Source organism: Temnothorax nylanderi, unplaced genomic scaffold, assembly GCF_030848795.1.
Source record: "Temnothorax nylanderi isolate EJ_2023f unplaced genomic scaffold, tnyl_v1.0 TNYL_tig0025_pilon, whole genome shotgun sequence".
Taxonomy (NCBI): domain Eukaryota; kingdom Metazoa; phylum Arthropoda; class Insecta; order Hymenoptera; family Formicidae; genus Temnothorax; species Temnothorax nylanderi.
Genome location: NW_027249087.1, coordinates 898,884 through 925,203, shown reverse-complemented (window position 1 = coordinate 925,203; position 26,320 = coordinate 898,884). Strand labels below are relative to the sequence as shown.

The following is a 26,320-nucleotide window of genomic DNA, read 5'->3' as shown; positions in this document are numbered from 1 at the left end:
CTGCAACAAACAGCAGTTCTCAACGTTGTTGTCAAAAAAATATATATATATATTGATATGTATCAAATAATACATACCAGTAGTTTTCGGACACTCTGTATTGATAAGTACCTATTGATCCATTATAGATTACGCCAGACGATATATACGTTATATTGTTTTGTATCTTACCTATTTGGTAACGCCATAGCATTTGATATTAATATCGATATATTTTGTGAGAGCCGCATTACACCTTATAGTTTTTTGTAATAGACCAAACAGATATACATATCGGAGCCTATATATCTATCTATCTCTACATATCTAGGTAATTAGGTAAACATTTGTGTTGTTACCAGACCTTAGACATTATTGAGACTCTAGGCGCTCTAGGTTCGATTAGTTAGAGCGAATCAGTTTTGGGCGAATTAATATACTATGTACACGTTCCTACCGTTGAAACTACTAGTGGACTATAGCTTTTGGGAAGTCACTATGATATCGTTAGCTTAGATTATACTTTAGGCGCTCGTCTTCGCGGAAGAACATGCGCTCGCTTCCGCTCGTCAAAGAATTGCTCACAGGGAAGGCAAAATTTCATGGCCTCCGTCGTAACATTCCCACTCACATTTGCTTCCGCGCAAAATTATTCGCAAGAGAAGCGAGATAAAGCGCGGCACTCTCGACGTCTTCCGCGAAGAATACGCATTACCAGCGGCTTCAAAGAGACCTATTATATTGTACCTATTACTTAACGAGCTACGTTACATAGTTACATTTATATTACGTTACACGTAATATTATACCTCTCTATATAGGATACATACTAAATATATATCGTGCGTATACCTATCTATATACCTAATGCCTCAGCTCGTATATCTCCCGTATATCCTACTCATATACTACTTGTTACTTAACTCTTCTTAAGCCGCATAGCAACGTTTAAGCACCTTGATAATAATGCGTGAGACGTGTGTCCTAGAAAGTATGTATTTATTAGCCAGAGAGGCGCAACACTGTCAGTTTCGTAAGTAGACTAGACCTTGAAGGTGCAGTTTCATTGTTGGCCTCTGTGACACTTGGCTGGGCCGGATTTCGGGTTTCACGGGAATATAGAATATCCGATGACGTCTTACATAATTTGTAACGGGGGCGCAGAACGATTCAACGAAATGCATCCCCGATACATGGCCTCGCGAATGTTTCCTTTCCTCTGAGACGGGACACACACACATCAAAGGGAAAACGTAAAATTCTAGTGAGAGTAGTCAATGAATTCCACGTTGCCGAAGCTATCGATGTGACGTAAACGTTAATCGACTGGCAACTCGATCGTAAACTCGAGCTGAGACAGGCTTTATGCGCTTCTCAGAACTGCGAGAGACCGTTAATGTTAATACGTCGTACGTAAACGTCTGCTCTACGTGAGATCGATATGTTGCATCTGAGAAAGTACAGGCTGTATACGTAGATGCCATGTAGAAAGCACGCGCGTAATTCGCGCAAGAATATTTATATAGTATCGTCAAGATCTACTATTCACACGTGTTTCGATGAAGTAACAAAGGTATATCTATATAATGATGCAAACAATTCCATTGAGATAAATGCGAGATAGTGCTCGACATATGTGCAAATCTTATTGTAGCTCAGAAGAGTTTAGAAAGCCATTAAGACAGAGAAAAAAAAGAGTGCAAAATGATAGTAAAATACCATTGAGCGCTTGACGTAATCAAAACCAGCCCGGTAGAGAGACTTTAGGTACGGAATTACTAATACTATTAATATGTATCAGTGTATTTTAATGGCTAGAATAAACGCTCTTATATACTTTTTTCCATCTGCGTAATATTGTGAGAGCAACGTCGATATGGATACTAGTATAGTGAGTCTAGTAGTGTAGTATTATTGTGGTCGGTGTTTTTTTCAATATTGTATCGTCAATATAAATGTGGTAGTGGTGCCGGTATTATGCCACGCACACATGTAACATGGTAGAAGAATAAAAATAGAGCACGCTTTTTACGCGTGTATTATCCAAATTATCCCGCAAATCTGTCAAAATTTGCGGAAAACATTCGAGTGGTGGCATATTACTGACCCTTAGTCAATATCTAATAAGCTATATAGAGAGCCTAGCAAATATTACTTAACGGTAAATAATTAACCAATACCTTTGGCGGCTACAATAACCATAGTTCATAGGAGGGTTTATTTTGTCGTAGAATTGGAAACACCTCGGCCGCGCGTAGTTACTTAGTACCTTGTCACACAGTTTAGAAAATGCGCTATATAGTCGATGCGATATACATATATACATAGTGAGAATCTTAGTTGTGTGGTCTTTTGAATTAGTATCGAATTATGAAATTTCATGGATGCCTTGATCTTTCTATCATTCTGTTTCTTTCATTCTTTATCTCTTTCTTTCCCTCTCTCTCTTTCTCTCTTTATCTCTCTATCTCATTTTCTCACACTTTCTGATTAACCTAGAAAGCTTCTAATCCTGTTTCTTATCTTTTTTTTCTCTTTTTACGTTCTCTTTTATCGTTTGGACCTAGTCATCCGTTACACTTATATCCCGACGAATTTCTGCAACGCTTCGCTTCATACTTAACTTATCTCCGTGTACATATTCTTAAATGTTTACGCCTACCTTCGCCTGCTCGAAGAAAAATATTGGTCTTGCGACATATGAAACTTCGCGAAAATAATTGACATGTGGAAACTTTATTTCTGACACGTAAGTTTATTTCGTAAGTTTTCGAGCGATCAATATCTTTCTTCGTACGTAGTTGCAGAAATTTTGATGGAGACTTGAAGTCGTTGCACTAACGAACATGCAATATAATAAATAAAGGGGGAAAAATTGAAAAGAAAAAAAAATTGCTAAAGATAAACCGAAAAAAGTATTCACGATATGTCGGTCTATCTCGAAACTACATTTTAATCGAGTTTGTTTTTCCTTATAGATTTTATGTGGTCTCTGGGAGCATTACCTGATGGTGAGTATGTGAAATAATATATACTGACTAGTAAAGAAAACTCGATATCCGCTGACGACTTCTATTATAGACATAACTAAATAATGATCCTACATATATGACTCGATAGCTTTGATACATAATTGCCTATTTCACCTATTTGCTTTAACATACATTCTACTTATCTACATATCTTTCAGTTGATGCGAATCGTATGTAAATATTAGAATTTATCGGATTAGTTACTAACCTCTTGTTAGCTTTTGCATTAATGGAAATTTAATCTAATTAGCAGAATAGATATGACTATAACTGACGGATATAACTTAATAGATTTAATCTCTAGCAATTAACAAAGTAAATAAGTACCATCTTTGTATTTTTTTCTGTTTTCAACGAATTATTATCATCGATTTATTGAAATAATTTATATGAAATATTAAGAAAGTTTTTCGATAGTCTCAGTTCTTTAATAACTTTATAAGTTTTCCTATAAAAATAAGATAACACAAGGTCTTTTAACCTTTTACTACAAAATTGAATTTAATGCAGTAATATTCTTGCATGTTTTTTCATTACTAAATATCGCTTTTTAGCAAGAAATAAATTTTGATCTTTTTAAATATCTTTTTATAAAAATATCTTTATTTCTTCATATTTTCTTGTCAAAATATAAATCCAGCAAATAATGTGTTAAATATTAAAGAGAGTTAAAGAAATAAAAAGTTGTCTTAAGCCTGTATACAACGTCTGTATGCAGGTACTGAAAGCAAAAAATATATTTCTATACTGGAAATCGAAAAGTGTTTAGTTATAACAAATAGCACAATAAAAAGTGCAAAAAGGTGAAAATTTTCTTATGCTTATCAGCATTTATAGAATCATTCGCGTTACCGCAAATGATTACGGTCAAATGCCAAGAGGACTAGCGCACGGAAGTAAACGAGGAGTGTAACGGAAATTTTCATTGTGTTCGCAGGTTTCCCAGCGGCAGCGTACGCGGCATACGCGGCGGGCCGCGGCTATTCTGGGTACCCTAGTTTCGGATTACCCTACCCGACAGGTAACCACCTTAGCCTTAACCACCTTAACCACCACAATGCGGCCCACATCGCGCCCCTGAACTTGAACTTGAACCTCATACAGGCGCAGCCCGCGCCCCATCATAACCCGCCCACCCCGACACCGCTCTTTTACCATCCCAATCTGGACCTCTACAACGCCATGCCTCTGTGAACTAACTCACTAATTATTGATATCGATAACGAGCTCTGCGCGCACTCTAACCCATCGCTATACGCTAACTGATTGTGCTGTCGCTTGGTCCATTCAATTCCATCGCGGCGAGAGAGCGTGTTGCGACGCGATAATCACGAGGAGAGACAGTCCCATGTTCTCGAGGGTGATTCGGGCGATTCGAGAGCATGACGAAGACACGCGTGCAATGCGCACGCAGCGATTCTCGAGGAACCTCGAGGAGTTTCCGCAGAAACGTACACTAACTTTCGCGAGGGGACAAAGCGACTCTCGAATAATTCTCGAATTATATGATGCCCGGAACGCAAGCAGGTTCCGCCGAACGCGCGTTTCTATTTGTACGGGGAATAACGGGAATAAACGACGAGAGATTCTTTAAAGCACGGATGATTACTCTTTAAAGAGGGTTCCGGTTTCGCAAAGTTTTTCAACAACGCGCGAGAGAACTACGATAGGATAGAGAAAACGGGGAAAATGCTGCGCTATGAAAACCTTCACTTAGAGAGAGAGAAAGAGAGAGAGAGAGAGAGAGAGAGAGAGAGAGAGAGAGAGAGAGAGAAAGAGTTACAGGATATTTAAGGATAAATTATTAATATCTAGCATTGTCAGCTCAGCTGACGCGACGGCTTGCTCGGCTGCAATATCGATTTGCTTCTCTATGAAGAAGTTTGTATTTTATTCTATACTTGTCGAGATGTTCGTTTCGCGTATTTTTTTATAACGAGAACACTATCGGACAGCAGTCAATAATGAGAATCTTATAAATCAATTAGGTTACTATATCAAAGTTATCCTATCGTTTAAGGCTAAAGACACGAAGAAAAAATTTGTTAGCCTTGATACATACTAAGTAACGTCTTATTCTACTATATATTCATCTGTATATTAACTAGCAAGACACATTCGACAGATTTCACGATGATTACTTTATTATACATTATTTTTCTACTATATTTTGAAAAAATATTTTTTAAAGGAACAATGAATTCCAAAGGATATAAATAATCTATTCTCTTTCTCGTTCTGCGGTAGACTATAAATCACCGAGTGTTTGCGAAAAAGTGTGTTGCGCTACCCTGGATTCGGAATTTATTGAGCTGTTATAGCTACGGTGCACTATTGATTCTCCCTTGCCGTGGTTATCATTTTTAAAGAATTCAAAATCTCAAAAATATCGCTATGTACGTGTGAACGAGAATATGTAGGTAGAGGAAAAAAAATATGCGTAGATTACGCCGAGTGCAAAATGCCTCATGGAAGTATTCGGACGATTTTATTCGATTTAATATAGGCGTATTATCGTTTGAATACTTTGGTAAGCCACTATATGTGAAATCAATCATTCCTTTCAATAACGAATATATCCCAATAGCAATCTCAATAAAAGCAAATATCCAATCAATGTCCGAATTCATCAGTAAATACCACTAAATATTGAAATAGCCGATAAAAGTTATCAGAGAATACTTTTACTTTTAAAGCGTTTATTAGCCAAAACTGCGTAGGGGGGAGCGTGCGGTAAAACCAATATTATATATTTTGTAAATACACATCGACATTTTGAAAATCGATGATGTCACCAAAATTGAGTTCAAGCTGTTCAGAGCTGTTTGGCTCGGTCAACGGATCGTGAAATCGATCGCGATACAAAATGTGTGTAGATAGAGCGGAGTAAAATGTCATTGTTGATATCTGGCAAGGGTAACAAGTACGTATCGATTGACAATGATACGCGAGGGACCGCATCGCGGTCCACTTTAACACACACGCATATACAACATACGTATACACGTACAAAACACATATACGCATTTAGTTATTGGTATACTGCACGTATGACTGCAGCGACTAATAGGGTACCTAGGAAAATGAGCACGTCTATCTTTCGACATCGATCTGTTGAAATCGGAGTGGATGATAGCTTGCGGGCAGACCTTTCGAAGTCAAGCCTTCTTCATGACGTATTCGTGAAATGAAAATCACATATTGCACTTGAATATGTTCAAGGGAAATGTATCTCTTTTCTATCGCAATTCGATATAAAATGTGTCTATCGTAACGCTCGATGAATAAAATTAAAGGACAACAAATCGTTAGATTGTCCCCGCGAATTATCAAACTGAACCATCTGTTCCGATTTGTTTCCGCAAACTTTCCTTTTAACAATATCAAATTTTGTTAACTGTATTTTTACTGATATTTATATTTGTTATTACTTCGTAAATTTTGTTATTTGATTTTTTTATATAAAATTTGAAACGAGGCAGAGCGGCACAAATATATTGAATGTAACAAATATGCGTTTAATAATACTGGAACTTCGCTGCGCAGCCAAACTGGAGAGTTAAAATGAAAACCGGCACATAAAACCATATAAAAAATCATGACGGGGTATTTCATCAAATAGTTAAAAAAATATCCTACTTTCTACTCAATAAAATAGAAGCAAATTTGAAAAGATGATCATTGCGATAAAAAATATTTTTTAAAAATTGTTCTTAAGAACCGTTTTGCCAACAATTGCTTCTTAATTTAATTTTCATTAGAAAATTAAAAAGTTATCATTCTTCTTTTGTTTCGAAGCTTTCTATATAGATAGCTTTTTTAATAGTTTCTTTTATACTGCAATGCGATATATCTTGGCTCTTCTAATATAAACTGTTGTGTAAAACTTAGATAACTATAATGCTTTTTTTTAGATTTTCTCACCTTTCTTAACGTTAGGGTATCGCACATTTTATGCACATTTACCTTCGTTACTTCTCGCCTGGTAAATGTACGCACGTTTTGTTCCACGTGTTCCGCGAAAGGCGATTGCGATCGAAACTACGCACCCTTCCATCCCACGTAATTTTAACCCTTGCCGCTCCTCCACATGTCAAGCATGTAAAGCAGTAATAACGCGTCACGTCGTTAGCGTCGGACAAACTGCGACCGGTGCCTCGTCGCGATCGAGATTAATTAGCGCTGGAGATAGTGTCGTCCAATGATATCGCTTCAGATTCGCTTCAGATTCGCTTCAGAGAACGCTTTAAAAAAGAGTGAAATGCGAACTCTATTGTCTCGAGGAATTGTAATCTATGTTCCTATGTATATCGAACTCTTAGAACAATACGTGGGTGGGAACAGAACTCATAAATAATGTATAATGTTTTTCGGACGTTGGCCCATCCCTCAAAAAGCCTGTCCTCCCCCGTTCCTCTTACCATCTACTTTCTCGATCCGATCTTCGCTTTCCTCAAGGGATGTGCTCGATACCCCCAGAATCGTTTCCAATTTTCCTCGACACCCGCTACTTAACGCATTTGAATAACTTTTCGGAATCACCCCCGCGGCTACCTTTCCACCTTTTTCGCCCGTTCTCCCGATCTCCCAGCCTGGCTTGTGTATATCTTATTGCGTACAGTTCACGAGGCATGGTGGTAGAAGGAAAAGTGGATATCATCCGCGATGATTGATCGCCATAAAGAAGAACTCTTCGCCACCCCCCTAGTCCGCCTCCCTCAATGTATTCCCAATGTCCGAAAAACATTCGTCGGTTAAGCCACCCTCTTCGCAAACACGGGAAGGGGGCGATCTTCCACACACAGGAACGAATCCAATGTGGGGTAGAAAAGATATTTCTAGGTAGGGGTTGGCGACGTATACTCGGGATATATTCGCTTCGCGGAGAACTTGTTCGGGGAAAGTCTTCTGCTCGAACGTTCCCCAACTGCAAATATTCCGCTGCTTCGAGAGAGAAGTCAAACGGCAGCCGTGATTTAACGATCGTCGCGAGACATTCACCTTCGCGTCACGAAACGAAAGCGCCGAATGAGATCGTTTCATGCGAACTGAATTTGAACCATCTCGCGTATTTCGTATATCAGTAAGTAAAGACAAATCTTTCGGCAACTTACAAACGAAGGGGTTGATGCGCGGAAGATGTTCTTACGCAAATCGAATTATTCTCACAAATGAATCATTATTTCCTATTATGTTATGTGAGATGTTAGACCTCGCGTTATATTTACGATTAATTTTACTTTATTAAAGATTTATTTTATATTAATTGAAAAGTAAAATTTTGTTTCTATTTTAGTACCTTGGGATTTTTACTTTGTTATTACAATCCATGTGTCATAAAAAATATATGCTTCAGATATGTCGTATGTATCCTCCAGAGAAATACATGAATAAATACGTTGCATGAATGAATAGTATATCAACGTTTAATGATACTTATAGATATGCGATATGTGGCATTGTAATCACTAACTAAATTCCGAATGTGGTTACACCAAAATTACAAGCAAATTGTCACAAATTTGATCCTCTCATTTGACCCTTCGAACCATGTTTTTCGATTCAAGATGGATGAGATGTTTAGTGCGTCAGCATAACATTATGCAGTAAATTCGCTCTAGTTACGTTGCAAGTTTCCGTAGAGCGATGTAGTCTATTTGTTAGATATTGACGTGAAATCAGTGAGTTTCAATTACGTTTAAATCAACGAAAATACGCTATCATTCAGGTTAATCGATTAAAGAAAATTTACATAAAACATTATCAAGAGATGTAAAAATTAATTTATGATTATTTCCATACAAATTTTTTAGTGTTTGAGAATTCGTAACATAAAACAAGCCTCTCAAATTCTACAGCTGAAAACTTTTTCTTTCTATCAATAGTTATCAACGTAGTCACATATACTGCTAAAATTTTCTCAATGCGACGAGTAATTTCGAAACGTATTTCTCTATCTATCAATGCAGCGAAAAATTTGAATGAACGAGAGGTACCGCTCTCGCAGTTTGTCCGATGATAAATTAAATATTTAGTAAAATTCGAATCAGTTTATTATCTCAGCATGATACTTTACATAGTTTATATCTAAACAACATTTTTTATGTGTTCAATCGTTAAACCGATGAAAACAAGCGACACGAGATAATGACGGGTAATCGCAAAACAGTAGCTTAAAGAAGACCAGCGAGAAAAGAGACTAGCGACTTAAAGGGCCGATGGTAGTTTCAGGTACTTTGGGAGTACCGATCCTATCTATTCCGCGCGCGGATGTAGAATAATTCCTTAGCAAGAAGAGAGTTAAAAATGCCATATGATCCCGCAGAGTGGTCGAATGGCGATGTTAGAAGAGTGGAGAGTGCTTAAATGGTGTGAAAGTTATCGTGGAAAAAATAAAATAAAAAGAGAAATATAGAGAGAGGGAGAAAACGATCGTTTTCCCCCTCGAGGGGCAAGGGGTGTACCGACCAGTCGCTCTTGTGATACGCGCTAATAACTGCCCCCGGTCGGCTAGATTTCCTCGGTCCGGTCGCGGAACGAGTAGTAAAAGACCGAGTTCTTTTAACCCGTGTGACCGCCTTTCTTACGAGAAAATAACAAGCTGCAACATCTCCATATTTTTGTCGGGATAACGCCGCTTGAGTAGACAGCATAACGACGACGACGATTTCCTCTTAGAATGCAAACGCAATAACGAGCTTCTTCTCTTCCTTTCCCGAAGAAGGAGGGGCGGAAGAGTAGTCCCTGACGCCTCATTGGACATCAGTCGGTTTTTCAGAAGAACTCGAAAGGGACACTTCTCCTTTTCTTTTCGTCGGCTTACTGCTTGTCGGCGTGCACGGACTTGGCAAATATATCGGACTTTCTTCCGTCTCGTCGGTTTTTTCTCGGCGGATCGATTCGTACGAGGATCTATTCTGTATAAAAACTGATTCGGGTTTATACGAATCTGGTCGGTAAATCATTTAGATTATTCGAATAGTGAAATATCGGGGAGAAGAAAGAGAGCATAATCGCGCAAAGGATAAAACTGACTCGTACATTGTTGACAAAAATGTTTTGTTATCCACTTATTGTGCGATTGGCGTCAATATGCCCCTAATACAAGTGTTCTTTCAGATTTTCGTTTATTCAGATTTTTTTAATTATTCTTTCTTTTAATTCACATCACTAGATTGTGCAAGTAATGATTTAAATAGTGAAAGAAAAAAAATAAACGGGAAAGAGTAGGGACCTAATTATCGCCATGTTAAAACAATCTCATATATTTTGCTTTAATGCTTTGTTACAAGCACAATAAAATATTTGAAATTCTAGTTTTAGAAAATTTCAATGCATAACACTAACACTTAATCACCATTTTAAATATTATGTGTTGAATCATACACTGTCGTTGCTAATCAACATTATCATTTAATAAAATCAGATCATCGTTAAATTATTTATTTTGAAAGAAATATAGATATTTTTATAAAATATGACATTTCAACTAAAATTATTTTAGGAGATTTTAATTTTAATGAACATATTGAACAGTGATTATAGAAATGTTTATGAAAATATTAATTCAGTTTTATTAGAATTGATAGTTTATATCATTCATCGTTATATTATAATATTTTTTAACGTTTCGAAAACACTCTTTCAAACTCAGTATATTCCTATTCATATTCGTGTTCGATTAAGGCGCGAGAGCGAAAGGGAAAGAAAAAGAATAAGAGAAAAGAGGCGAGAGTTTTACACGCTCGCGATTCGCGTACATTATACCTACACGCGAATCGAAACTCAGTCCTTTCATCGGACAGCCGGGTAAGGGTGGGCGGGCAGCTGCGGTGAAGCGGAAGGGTTGTACGTGAAGCGGGAGAGGGAAGAGGGTGGCAGAGGCGCACCGTCGTATTTCACAGTCATTACCGTAACGTGTTACCGTGCGCGCTCGTTGCGCCACGCAATAAATCGTCGGTTACCGTTACTATGGCGGTAAGGGGATAGAAGGGGTTGCAGGGAAGGAGATGAACACGAGGGGGGTTATTGTGGAACCTCAACCCGCCACCGTGCCAGTGCGTTTCTGTTAACCGTTCGCAATGGCACGATCGCGACCTCCTTTCCGATTCTTTGCGCTTGAATCTTCTCCGCTTTTTGCATCCTTTTTATCGCAAAATAGTCTAGATAATTATACGTTATGCAGTGAAACATTTCTATTTAATAAATAGCCATGATTTCTTTTTTACTTGGCCACCTAATTTCTAAGTAAATTGGCGAAAATAATTCAGAAGTTGTTACCTATAAATTGACGCACAAATTGAAAAAAATACTTTCTATCCGTAATCAATAACCTTATGATTGTTTTAATAAAAAGGATATAATAATCATTTTTTTGAATTTAGAAATTAGTTCATGAGTATTCGCGTTATGTTTATAGTTAAAATTTTGTCTTTTATGCAATAATTATTTAAGAGACACATTACACTATTATATTTATTACTTTATTCATTTTTAGTTTTCTTAAATCCTTTAAAATTTACATATTTCAGAAGCGTTTGTTATACATCAAATGCAGCAGCGCTTACAACTCGAATAACAGTGTTTCATAATATTTCTTTGCCAGGTTTCTCTGCGATATATATTCGCCAGCTGTATCTTTCATTTTCTCTGCCAGCAATGTCTAGAAACATCGCGGTATAGAGTTCAGAACGCAAACAACAGCGCGATTGCTTTGATTCCCGCGAATTAATACCGCGACAAGCTCGATTCGCGCCATTTTCGAAAGCGCGTCATTACGTTCTGTCGCGCGTTGCGGTGTGTGGCGAATTTTTCCTTTTTTTTTCCTCTTTTATTTCCGTTTTTGCGCTTCTGGCCTTTGTTTCGTCCCATTGACGACAATGCACATAACTCCCGCGCTTTCCGCTTTCCCTCTTCCGTCGTTTCCGCGTTCGGTCTTTGTTCGACGCGAACGGACGATTCGTTTCCATTCGCGAGTTCAAGCCGCGAGTAGAAGCTGCCGGAAATAAAACGAGGTAAGCGGGAGAGGGTCAAAGAGGGGAATGATTTGAATTTCGATTATTCTTGCTGCATTTTTCTCGCGGACATGCGCGAGAATCGATTACAGTTTGTCTTAAATCTCACTGGTATGGCAAGAAAGAGTTATGAATCCGGTGTAACAGCATTTTACACAGAAATACAACTAACGGGAAGCAGTAAAAAAAAGTAGATATATAATGTTACCGTATTTAAATGTAAATTTACTGTACCTATACATTAACTGTGAATACTTTATCAATTACAGTTCTCCAATATATAACGAAGATTCACAACCACTGTTGCCATCCACTTTCCTTTCTAATACTTCATATTATCATGTTGTTACACGCAAATATATCTGGCACAATCACTAATTATAGAAACATTTAACCGAGTGAAAGAATATAATACCGAGTACAGTAAACGATATTGGAGTGAATGTTATTTTAATTTACTTAATTAGGTGTTGATACTTTAACGTAGTTGAAACGTATAAGTTCCAAATATTGCTAAAACAAGAACTTTTTATAATAAAATATCTGCTGCATTGCCGTGTGATCGAGATCATTCAATGGATTGCAAAACTAATGCTTGATCTTTCGACTGTGCGATATTGAGTGCGAAAAGCTCTCTCCTACGTTTGCCGACAAGAGATATATTTTCTATGGGTCGCACTATATCGTCGTGTGTGTACATCTCGCTATAGCATGCATATATATATATATATATATATATATATATATATACACACATATACGCACGCATACACACACGTTGTAAATATCGTTCGTAGCGCGAGGCTAAGGTAATACGTTATACCTTAAGGAAAACCTCGACTCCACGCTAAGAATTCCAAATATCCGAAGCTTATATATAACGCGTGCCGTTTCCGGAGATTTACGATATCGCCGTCATGCGAGAGACACATATAGTATACGCGGCGGCACCTGCTCGCGTCCGGAACACAAATGCAAACTCGCCCTCGCAATGAGTTGCGTACAAACACGTGCGCGCGCCCGAGAACGCTCGAGACTTCACCCCGGAAATACACTGGGTCACGAAAGTCTCTATACATACATGCCTGAAGAAGCTTCAAGAAAATGTCAGAACTGATATAAAGTCCTGCATTTTTGAAGTATCCATGTTTCAGTAGTAACGAAAGCCTTCCGGAAAAATACATTGAGCTCAGAATTATGCGAAATTAAAATATAGCGATATATATATCGTTACTCACACATTTTCGCCAACTTTTTGTCAATAAGCTCAATATATATGCGTGTAATTGTTTTATATGTAAATGTATATTTCTTGTGTGCTCGAAAGTACTTGTGAATGTTTTATGAGATGTTTATAGTTTTGTTATTTTTACACGGAAAGAACTTGCTAAAGTATCTAAAAATTTAGCTAGATACAGATCTGAAAATAATTTTGTTGCATCATCAAAATAATTATGTAGGACACTCAAACTGATTGCTAAAATGTCGAAATTTTTTACAGCATTATCATCATATTTTAGCGACCTACTGTACTATAATTATTTTGATGGTGCGACAAACTTGTTTTCAGATCTGTATCTAGCTAAATTTCTAGATACTTCAGCCAAAATATTCTTTCCGTGTATTCATATCTCATTCAATAGGCGGAAAATGTTTAATTTGATGGAAGAGCAAACTGCATTTCATTATATTAGGTATTAAGTCTGCATATTTTTGGAATAAGACGTTCTCCATATAGCTTTGCAGAATTAAAATATCTATATATTTGCCGATATATATTTCTACTTTCAACTTCTTATAATTCTCAATATCGTCCTGAGTTTCCTTTAAACAAACAGTGCATACTATAGTGTTTCGTAAATTTGTTTCATTATACATATATCTCGACATTTTTTCGAGAATGTCTTGTAAATACGCGCGATTGTACAGCCATTTATTCATATCATACATTATGTACACATAATATAAATAAAAGAGTAAACGATATAAATAAATATAAATATATATGTATACAAAGCGGATATATATACAGAGCGCGAGTAATGTAAATTAATGTTGCTCATATTTGTTAAAACACGAGTCTTGTGAATTATTAATGAAATATCATTCGTTTCTACGATGGTGATCAGTCGCTGGTGATAAATATGGAATCGAGATTAACATGATATGCGGCTATTCACCGAACCGGTCTTCATTGTTCATTATTATAGAATCGGGGTAATCTCGCAAGAGATGCATTTGCAATAGGAATGCTGCAATACCTGGCCCAATAGATTGTATAGTTCATCAAACTATAGACCAAAAATTTCAATTGGGAGATGAATACATACAGATAATCTTCAATTTCAATGCAAATTTTTCACCGATATCGTTCTAATCGATTCGATGCGCGAATGTAGCAGTATTATAATCCGAGATAATGAGCTGACATTTTCGCACGAAAATATGCTCCGATTTTTGCAACTATTTGATAAAACTGAACATTATTCTGTGGTTGACTATGTAACTATGGTGCTCATGCTATTTATATGAAACGGAAAAATTGCTGTGCAGAATAATATTTGCGTGGACTAATATAATTTTTATTTTGAAAAACCGATTAGGAATTGATATTCAATTCCATTTATTTCAATTTTGAATTATTTACCTATTGGAAAGCAACGAGTTATTTCGACTGTAATGAATAGCTCTTGATGAAATCGCCTATATATTTGGTCGCTCGGAATAATCCTTCGCTGTTAACATAAACCGCACAAATTTTGTCAGCTTGTATACGTCGCGTTAAAGTGAGGTACCATTTCCGTTCTCATCGAAAGGTTAATCCGAGAGTGTAACCTTCCTCCGTATCACAAAATCGTGCAACGAATGAATGTCTTTGTTATAAACCGGTTTTTGTTATAGTATACCGGTAACGTCGAAAGAGTCGAATTTGAATTTTCTGAAACGGCTTGTTCTCACGTGAATCGCTTGACCGGAAATTAAAAAATGTTCACAGACGCATGGCTGGCAAACTCTGTGGTCCTTCGTCAAGCAAAGCGTCGCCTGCCTCTACCCCCATTCCATTAGGTACTGCCAAACACAAGATTCTAAAAAGTAACGACAAATAATACACGTATTCACACACATTGCGCGCGCATATGCGCGTATCGCGTACAGACACACACGAATATCTTTGGCAGAAGTATCTCGCGCAAAAAAAAATGTGCTCGCCTTCCTGCAAAAGCATTCACTCTCAAGCAAACAGGAACGAAGGAACGGCAAGGAAAGAATTGGGTAAACGCGTAAATACCGAAAGAGAAAGAGAGAGAAAATATAGGGCACGTAAAAAAAATGAAACAGATATGAAAATTGAGCGACGAGATTTAATGGTTCTTCGATGGAAGTCGAGTACTACCCATCTTCTCTCTCTTTCTGGTCCTTCCACTTTATCTTCTCATTCGCATAGAGATAAACAGATTTCTGTATTTTATTCTTCTGTCGTTACTTTGAAAAGCGCCTAAAAATACAGATGAACGCACATCCAAATCTATGATGCTTAATGGCAAGGCTATTTGTATCACGAAATATTAAACGAATTACGATATCGTCCTTCTTTTCTTGCTTTCTGTAAAATGCAAAAGCATTCACTCTCTCAAACAGAAATGCAGGAATAACACGTAAATACCGAAGCAAGAAGAAGAAAGAAAATAAGACATATTTAAAGATATTAATGTAATATTCCTATAGAGATAGATGTATCATCGAAACGAGGAAAAATTTTAATAACTATGAATAAAAAGTAACAATAGGTTATTTTTACTATGTGTTGGAAGTAACACATAATGAAAAAAAGAAAAACAATGTATTAACGATTGATGCAAGAAAATAATATTTCCTGATTGATATCAAATTATTGTATTATTGTACCTATATAAATGCGTTCTTATTAAATTGTTTCAAAAACCATTAAAAAAATGAGATTAGTAATAGTCACAAATGCCAAAATATCGAAATCTCGCGATAAACGAGGTAGCCTTGCCACTAGCTATAGTAATGATGTCTACCACGGGAACGCAGGTATATAATTAACACAGAGATTATATGCCGAGATAATTCTTACCCCTTCATCATAATGTGTGTATGGGGGAGGGGATATAGCAGCTAATAATAAACTCACACACAAAACACGCGTTAATAATAGATCGATGATATAATCCGAGATAGATGTCTTAATGCGGAGTTACAATGAATCATAATGAGAACGCAAGCTAGATATAATGACCATACGTAAATAATTAACGTTTATTAAAGGCCATGGTCAGTTTTCTCTCGTGCTTTCCTAGGACGCCCCTCCTCCACTTCCTCCTCCTATCTCTTTCGCCGGTCTATCATTCTTTTCCATTCACTTTAAACTTTAACGCGTTTCTCTCACGTAGATATTGACCTCACGTAGCAATTCGAGATGTAGCCACGTTCTATGTAATCTCTAAGCTAAACACTTTAATCGAAAACACTTAGTGTAGGACATATATATGTAGATATAACGATATAGACGTTTCCGAGTGCCTCGATTATGGCGCCTTGTTGAAGCGACGCGCGTCGAAGTTACGTATCAACCTGTTATAATAACCTTAAAATTTGCTGCCAGCGAATTGAAGATACATATATTTTGATGAGGTGGTCGTAACAACGCGTTTATAAGTTATGCGCGGCATAATTATCACGTTTAATTGTATAAAAATCAGAGTAATTGTAAGTAATACGAAAAGTATAAAGAGAAATAACATGGTTTTATAATAATATTTGTAGTTTCTCTTTCTCTCTCTCCAAATGCTATTTCAGTATTTAATATGTGGAAAATTCTGCCTAAATATAATATTTTAATTACAGATTCGTTAAACGATCTTTCCATAAAAACGATTTTTCTTCAATGAAAGAGTAATGACGCGGAAAAGGGGAGGGATAAAGGCATAATTTATCACCAATTTCTATTTTTCAAGATAAAATATCTTGGCAGCAGAGGAAATTAGGTTTCTACCAGAATACCTTATCAGAGTAAATTTCTGTTAAGTTAACGTTAGCGCAGAGGAAAGAGAACCAGTTGAGACGAACTGAAAAAAGGAACTTAAAGTAAATGATTTGCACGTTTTGTTAATATCATAGTCACAGCATAGATTTGTTGACTACAAAACTATTATAGGAAGATTAAAATGCATCGCACAAAAGCATCGCGAACAAGGTGCCATTGTCGTGGCACGTGACTATTTCTTAACCAGAAAAAAAAGTTACATATTGTGCTAAACGTAGAGTAAGGCATACGTCGAGTTAGGTGAAAGTGAAACGTAAGAAAAAGAGTACCGACCCTCGTAGGAGAGATTAGCATCGAGATAAGCCGCTCAAGGACCGTTGGCCATTTTGCGCTTCTTTGTTATTATTACGCCGTTCAACTCATTCCAGGCCTTTCCGAAGCCTTTCCCGCACTTCCGTCCCTCGATAGAGCGTCAGGAAACCCCAGGAAGCAAGGACGATGCGAACACCAAACGCAATTAAATAGATTTAATATGCGCGATGATAACAGCCATAATCGGGGATTTACATTAAAATCCTCGTATATTAATTACACTCTCATTATGCGTCACACACGTATTACAAATTTTCATTTAATTAAAATAATTTTCTAAACTGCTCGCACGGAAGCTAACTCAAAAGAAATAAAATACAGTTAAGATTAATTAAGGATATTAAAGATATCTTCAAAAAAAAAAAAAAAAAACGAGAAAAGTAGATTATGCATAATGCCCGCGTAAATCGCGGTGACGCGGTACTTTCGCGTTCCTGCACATTGCACGTATACATTTACCTTCATAAGTAACGAAGATTAAGAGTAATTAATTATAGCGCGGATTTATTAACGGTAAATAGGAGGAGACGCGTAATACCTTCGCCTTGCTTTCTCGGTTTTCTCGGTTTCATCCTTCCTACCCCTCGCTGGCCCGCATCCCTCTGGCATTATTCCACCCATACCGCAACGTATATTATACGTTCGCGAGAGCTGTGATCGAGTTTGGATTTCGTTGTGTATTCTCGAGTTGTCGTTAATGAAAGTCCTACGAACCATATCCCTGTGGATCGCAGGGCGAGAAAACGAAGAAAAAAGAAGTGTGTACGAAATATATGTTACGATAAGTCTCGCGCGTATAGAAAAGAGACAGAAGGGCGACGAGCGAATTGTCCGTCCTCGTCCCTAAGACGTTATGGAGAACGCAGATTCACGAAGAGAGCAGCCAGATTTACGCTCGTTCCCGCGAATTGTCTCGCTAGAATCATTTCTGCGAGTTGCCAAAATATTAATGTTAAAGGCTTGCATTCGCATATCGGTTTAGCACGGCATTTAGCTATAAATTCAACCATTTAATTTTCAGCTGTGTTTGACCTTTATGAAAATCGCACTCAATATTGCTAGGAATTTAACGCTAAATATGAATATACAGAAATGTTTCATTGATTTATAAAATTGGCATCCAATGTTGTCCTAAATTAAGGATTGGCCTTTAAAGGTTGTCTAATCTTGAACTTTGTTTTCCTGAATGTAATGTAACTACCTAAATTATCCTAGTATTACTGTTTACTAAATATCAAACAGTTGCATCAAGAAATTGCTAAACGTAATGATGCGAATGTAGATCTGAGAATTTACGAGCGAGACAATTAAAGAGTAAGCCAAACCCAAAAGGAGACACTTATGTCCTGAGCTTATACATTTGTTAACGACACGATGCTTAAATAATATTATTGATACTTTTATGCGCGGCTATAGTTCGCTCGCGTTAACATCACCGTCCTATCTGAAAACAAAAAATCTCGTGATATAAATATATTCTTTTGTATATTTCGTAAATGTCGCTTCATCTAGGTATATGCATCTCCGCATAAACGTCGAAATTTTTTTTTAGATTCTCCCAGAACGGCGCGGTTAACGTTACCGAGCTATGGTCCGATTGTTGCTATTCGTAAGATTGTTGTTAAATCATTATGATCGCGCGTGGATAAAACTAATACTTTGCCCGATCCTGAGAATGACTCTCACGATGCCACTTGCACTCACAGAGCAGGTAATTTAACGATGCTGAAGCGCGTGCCACGCAAGACTACTTGAAGAACGTCGCTATGAAATACTCGCGAAATTAAAATGTAATTGGAGAATGTTCGAAATATGAGAAAATATACCGTCCAAGATAATATAATGTTTGTGAGAGCAGTATGGCGCAGTTCCGAAGCCGATTGACTCGCGGGTTATGCTTGGGATTGAATTAAAACGTCAATTAAGGGTTAGGAAATGGGAGAAGTTCAATAAATATCTATTTTGTTTTTAAATAAGAAGTTTCTAATATGTTCATTAATCCTTAAGTACCAGAGTGAACATTATAATATTTTTATTAGATATAATATGTAACATTTGTGCGACCATCATTTAATATGTAAAAATTTCTGCAATATTTTCTTTTTTCAAATATAACTTTTGAACTGAAAAGTTGAAAAAAATATTTAAAAGTATTTTTAGATATTTTAATATAACAAATGTTAAAAACGTATAATCCAATAGAATTCATGACAATTAAACTTGAGTCACATAAGATTCCACTATGGTACTTACAGATTAAAGATACCCGGTATTCGGTGAGCTTATTTTCGCATTCTAATCGCACATTTAATATATCTGTAAAATATGTTTTTAAATTATCTTAAAGTATATCTTTAAAAATTCACACAAACGGATATATTTTTTTAAGTTAATGTTAACCGTGTAAATGAGATTTTTACGACTCAGAAAATCTCTTCAAGTTTTCTTGCACGCGAAAAATCGTCTTATTCGACAATCGCCAATCTTTCTTAATGCATAAGATTTCGAACGGTATAGAATGAATCATGCTTCCGACGATGCTTCTTTCCTCAGCTTGCGCTATATGCGCCTTAAGAGAATAACACACTCGTGAAAGTAATTAATTTAACAGGCGATCGATGAGGGCTCGGACGATTAATTAGATTACCAACGCTAAGGCGAATAAGAAGGTGACGAAAAGAGAACTTGCAGCCGCGAAAGTTTTATAAATGTCTCGTGGGTACTCAATAACATAACATTTTTGATGCCCGTCTGAGATCGCTCTGGAACTGAATGATAGAGTGAGTTCACTTACGCACGCGCGTATACAATATTAACACCATGTAACGATTCTCTCTGGAGCTCTATTATTATAACGGTTAAGAATTATTGAATAGTAAATGTCTGTAACAAATAAAAAGTACCACGCAATGAACGAAAAAACACAAGAAGATAGAATTTCTCGATACTATATGTGCTAGAAGAAGGGGGAAAGACGAAACAAAAATGCACTTCCTCTCTTATCGAGGATACTCTTACTACCTTTCTTGTAGCACAACACAATGATATAATATGTTTTAGTTTGAGTCTCTACTATGAGCTAGGTGTCACCTCACACAGATCAGTACAATTTCATATAGAACAATTGATGTAGTAAGCATATATGCTTTTATTGCCACTTAAAACATTTTTTCCAATTTCGAAAATTACCTATTATTTATATACGGTATATTGAAATTCGACTCATTTCGAAATAATATACTCTAACATTAAACACATGCTCCCAAATACAGTTTGTAGCCAAAATTTCAAATTAATAATACACATTGGAAGGGAACTTGCGGTTATGGAGAGATCCCATCTCTCTCTATTGAAACCGCGTGCCTTATATAGATAATAGGAAATTACAGAAATTGTAATATCACAAACACGTGGACAAGCACGGAGTAATAAACGATTCTTTATATTCAAAAGCACAATATGGAATACACGGTGCTGAATTAAGTGCGTTGTAATAATTTCAGAGTATCTATATAAAAATTGAAAGCGTAGAAGAAAGACATAAATCATAAATAAAAGAGCAGAAACAGTTTTTATGTACAGAGAATCTTACATGATAAAACGTAGAGGATACATTTTTCGTTCCCTCCTGATATTTACTAAGCGTTGTTGAAACAGCAATTAGATATTTATGTAATGGTGATTTTAATATACATATAGTAAATATGTATATTTGTATTTTTCATTCAATTATAGAACACAGGCAACATGTGTGTACACAATCACAAACCTTTTTATTTATTACTATAACTCATCGTAATTTGTACATATATGTCTTCGTACTTGATACATTTTGATATTTGCATTTAATTTTGAAAAATATTTTAAGATATTTGAATCTTCGAAAGAGTAAAAAAATAACACAAAAGAATGAGCATTTATTACGTTTAACACCAACACATTTATAGACTTTCATATTATAAAAGATATCTATTTTTCCGTTAATAACGTAAAGGGAACTTGAATTTGTTTATGAGTTTCTTTAGTCGCGCGAAGCTTAATCCAGCACCAATAATCGTCCAATTGTCGATAGATGATAAAAATATCTTAGCGTGATCAACGGACATTTCTATATCATGTAAGATCGGTGATGTCTCTTGTTGGGTAGGAGCGGTCGTGTACCGCGCAGTGGGGCCAAGGGTAGGCCGAGTGTCCGTGAGCCCCAGCGGGGGTTGCACCGGTAAGCTTCAACCCCAAAGTGCCAGGTTGTTCCACCAAGTTCTCGTGTTCTCGCTCGTGTTGACGGTAACCGTAATCCGTAGTACGTAGTACATACCCAGATTCACATACACGTTCACGTATTGCACAAACATACACGTACTCTCAGTCTACTAAGAACACCAATCAAGATCGCTGTACGTGTCAAAACTTCTTTTTTCGTACAGAATTGCAAATGAATTTGAAAATTTAACAAAGTATTTGAGATTTTATTGTTGTTATCCCAGGACGTTTTAAAAATTATTTATGAGAAAAGTTTAACAAGTAATTGACATACTTTGTATTTGAAATCAGTGCTAAAACTTTATTGAAAGATACTTTCTTTTCTTCTAAAATATATCTTTAATATTTTTATTACTATATATTCTTAATTGATATATTCGTAGCATTCGAATTTTCTAGTTTGCTTTTCGTAATAATACTAGTGATTTCTTAAATTGTGTGTTTTAAATTGAATCTTGGAATTCTTACTTTTGCTAAAATTGTTACGAAAATTCACTATTTATTGACGAATTTTATTACATGATAGCTTCTATCTGTCGACTATTAACGAAGATCATTTATTCAAAATGTACAAATTAATATTTTCTTAATCCGGATCCAAAAACTAAGCACGCGACAGCAAATAAATACGAATAAACAATTTATTTTAACGAATGCGAACGGTGCCAGCAGTTTATTGAAACAAACTGTTCATTCGTGTTTATTTGTACTTGCTTGCTTGATCTAAATTCGGTTTTACATCACTCTATCATTCTCATACATTCTACATTACTCAATTCTGATTAAATACGAGACATCTGCCATTGTTGCTATCTAGTTACTTTAGGTACCCATAGTTTCGAGTATAATTGTCACCGATAGTGTTTATTATTGGTTGAACTCTTTTCGTATATAAATATACATATGTATATTCTATATCTATTTTTATGGAATGCTTAGGAAACAGAAAATCGTATGTTAGTTGTGCATCCGTTGTTCGTTGTATCGTCTACGCGATCTGTATTCGTCTCGTCCGTCTTTCTCACCACGTGCGATTTTAAAAACCGATCGATTTTCCATACGAAATGTATTCTTTTTCTTTCTTTCTCGTGTTCGCGACGAAAATAGGGCACGTATTATTAAAATATCCGCATTGTCCTACTTCCTTTATGTCAATTTAACGTAGTTTATCCGTAAAAATCGTTTAAAAAATTTTATCTCAAGCTCTATTTACGTTTGTGTATGCAATTCAAAGAACCTTATTAAATTTGTAATTGGTACAAAATCTACGGTGATTAACAATTTATTAGTTCCATCATTATATAGACGTGTTCTATCATATTAAAATAAATCTGCGTATAGAGGTCGCGTAATATGATATACGTGTGTATCGCTACGTTAATATTACATTATACTTTCCACTAAATTGGGAATCGGATGATCGGCGCTTTCAACGAACAGGCGATTAAAACGAATTAATATGATCCCCCGATAACCAGTTTTATCATCATAAAAAAATGACCGCGCTATGCCATATAACGACATTTTATTGCGTTACAATTTAATTAAGGGAATAATTAGTCCTTCAATCGAGTAATACGATTGGCAAAAGGTAAGTATCGAAGAAGCGATATAAGTCGTAGCCTTGTACGATTTCGCTGCAATAGTAAAAGTTTGAATTAGTTTCTTGTCTCTACCTTGAGTTTGATGTGTTCTCTTAACATTTGTTACACTGCGTATCTGCATTTTCAGATCTGTTTTAAAGCCACTCTTAATTGCTATTTAACATGCCACAAAGTTGATCTTTGCAACCTAATTCGCTTCTTCGATAACTCTACATACTCCAAAACAATTTTGACGACGGTAGAAGATGTAGAGAAATATTTATTATGATTTTTCAATGAAGTATATTCCTCGGGGTAAATTTTTTTTTTAATCGATCGTTATTTGATCACAGGGAATATTATTGTATCAAAAACCAAATTTGCTTTCATCAATAATCAACTGATTATATCATTTTAAATATCTTCGAAAAAACTTTATGATATCCATATGAATCCGAGTCATAAATATGTATCGAAGCTATTTCCAGAAATATGTGTCAAGTTATTCAATGGAATATTGATAGAGTTATTCGACAGATATAATACCGTGCTGTATCGCATATATTTCCTGGGGCATCCTGTATATATAATCTGTCGTATAAACGAACGGCGAGTTGCAATTCTATGTTTCAAAAATAGAATCAGTGCATATATATTGTTCATATGGCAAATACGAAAAAATTGATAACATATCACGAAATTCTCGTATTTACCGCATGAATACGTATTGAGATAATCTCTGATTCGATCAGGAGTCTTTTTATATATATTTATATATTACATATTACATATAAGCATATCGTACGTCATTTCATTCCATAGTGTTTAGAATAGCCTAACAAGTAATCGTAACGAGAGCTATTTGGTTTCTAACGTATACATATATATACGTTTAAATCCCGTATCTCGTACTGGTGTTGGATGGCTGCCTAGCTCATAGTACATAGTTATATCCAGATCTTCCATCGTTCTATTATCCATATGAGTACTCGAGCCTAACATTAGTTTTCACTAGAACTTAGTCTGATGTCTATATAGGTCTGTTTGAAAGAGCGTGTTACGGGAAATTTGTGTGTATAACACGTCGCATGACAAGAGAACTGTTAGTTCCTTTCCTAACCTTGATGTTCCGCGGAAAGGGTTCTCTTTGAAATAAAAGCGAAGCCGCGGCCGGTCAAAAAACACCGGAAAATCTCAATTTACAGAGCTTGCTTTAAAGCTATCGATACCCGATACTTGGGCTCGTTTTCTCATCGTATTTAGCGTTAAACGAGGTCATCAGATTCTCTCCCGTTGACATTAAAGGTGATCTTCATATTAGACAAATATGATTCGGAATTAGACTGTTATAGTTAAGAGAGTACAAGCCTTTTTACTAATCAAAGAAAGTAAATGTATATTCATATCTTTCTGAGTACTTCTACTTATGAATATTTATCATCACTCTTTGACTGTTGACCGCCACTTTGCGCGCCGGTTGGAGCAACGCTTGCATGTATCCAAACTGGTTGTATGTAGTTCTAGTGAAAACTGAAATCAGCCTCGTAAAAGTATTTTTCATCTTTCCGCGTGACCCATAGCCCGTCGAAAGTGTTACAAAAAAGTGTTATACGCACCAAAAGAAAAAGATTATAATTCACAAACATTTTTCATAATTTCTTATACGTTGTATTGTTTACATATATGTATGTATGTATACATATATATACATATATATATATGTATATCTTTTTTTTCTTATGAGATTTGAAATATCTTTATTATTTTTACGCTGTCCATTATTATTTTCGTAATATCGTGCCGCACGATTTTGCTCATTACGTTGCACGGCTATGGGTCAGTTTTTCTGTGAGACGAACAAATTTGAGTTGAATATCGCAAAAAAATGGAGAGAAGGCGACCGGGGCGGAACCATTGCCGAGATCGATGACGAAGACTTCGTTGAAGATGCAGTCACCTAGGGGCGAGTAATCTACCATCTAGCTACACCTATAACTATCTTTTAGAAACATCGCCGTATATATAAAGTGATATTAATTATTATATATTGTCTATAGAGTAAAAACGCCTAGTTCAACCACAACGGGTCGATTGCCCATTTTATGGATTATAAAAACACATGAAGATTATAACAAGTTATAGTTAAACGAAAACGACAATGTCGTTATTGAAAGAGATTCTGATCTTCCCGCGGTGGTGCAAAAGTGTAGTCAATTTAGATAAATCGAGTTAAACGATTATATATAGTTTCTGGTTAGAAGCAGTCTGTAGTATAAAACAGATCGTTGTCGACTAATTAATATTGAGAGTAAATAACAAAGTTAACTCTGAGATTGCCCACATACTACACTCACACTCTTAAAGCAAAGTTTCACAGACTTTGCAAAAAAATGCAATTCTGCGATATATGACAGCAACATATGTAATAATATATATAGATACTTCAACACGAGGGTGCTGTCAAGAGATGCGCGAGAAAAATATTTTCTATATTAAATTACATCAATCTATATTTAATATCCAAAAATGTAGTTGGCAACCTCGATTAATGTTTAGGTCATAGTTAGATATCCGAATTAATAGTTTATTTCGAGCGATCGTAACGAGTATCTTCGTGTATGACAAAAGTTTCTTGAGTATTGTTCTAAATTTATAATAAATTACATTTACATAGATAAAGTAGTTTTTTTTCGAAAAGATTGTTTGCAAAGCGATAGGGCGATTCGCTGCGACGTTTCGCCTACGCTTCTGTGTAGAATTCATAGAACAGTAGATTAGACACGTAGATAGAATGAGAGTGATTATCTTCTTTGTGTGTCGTGTGTCCATCTGTAAATTTGATTGTTCATCTCTCCTTGTATTTCCCTATGCAATTGTATAATATCCTGCTATATTCGCGACTAGTATCTTGTGAGTTAGAAACGATCGTAAGACCGCCCGAACGTCGTTATTTCTTGACGTTTATTTGACCGCTAGCATTAGAACGCTAATTAGAGTTAGCAGCGTGAAACACTGACGAGTTCGTAGTTTAGAAACTTCGACCTGTCACGGTGATATTTACATATGTTTATA

At 36.0% G+C, this 26,320-nt stretch overlaps 1 protein-coding gene across 6 annotated transcripts in view; it reads left to right on the top strand.

Moving 5' to 3' along the window:
• Rbp6 (RNA-binding protein 6) overlaps nt 1–26,320 on the top strand; it is a 598,496-nt gene that overhangs the window by 546,657 nt on the left and 25,519 nt on the right. For all 6 annotated transcript variants that reach the window (XM_071701376.1, XM_071701372.1, XM_071701373.1 and 3 more), the window contains 2 exons: nt 2,958–2,990; nt 3,949–4,032. In XM_071701376.1, the coding sequence (XP_071557477.1) occupies nt 2,958–2,990; nt 3,949–4,032 (117 nt within the window). The remainder of the gene's footprint in view (nt 1–2,957; nt 2,991–3,948; nt 4,033–26,320) is intronic.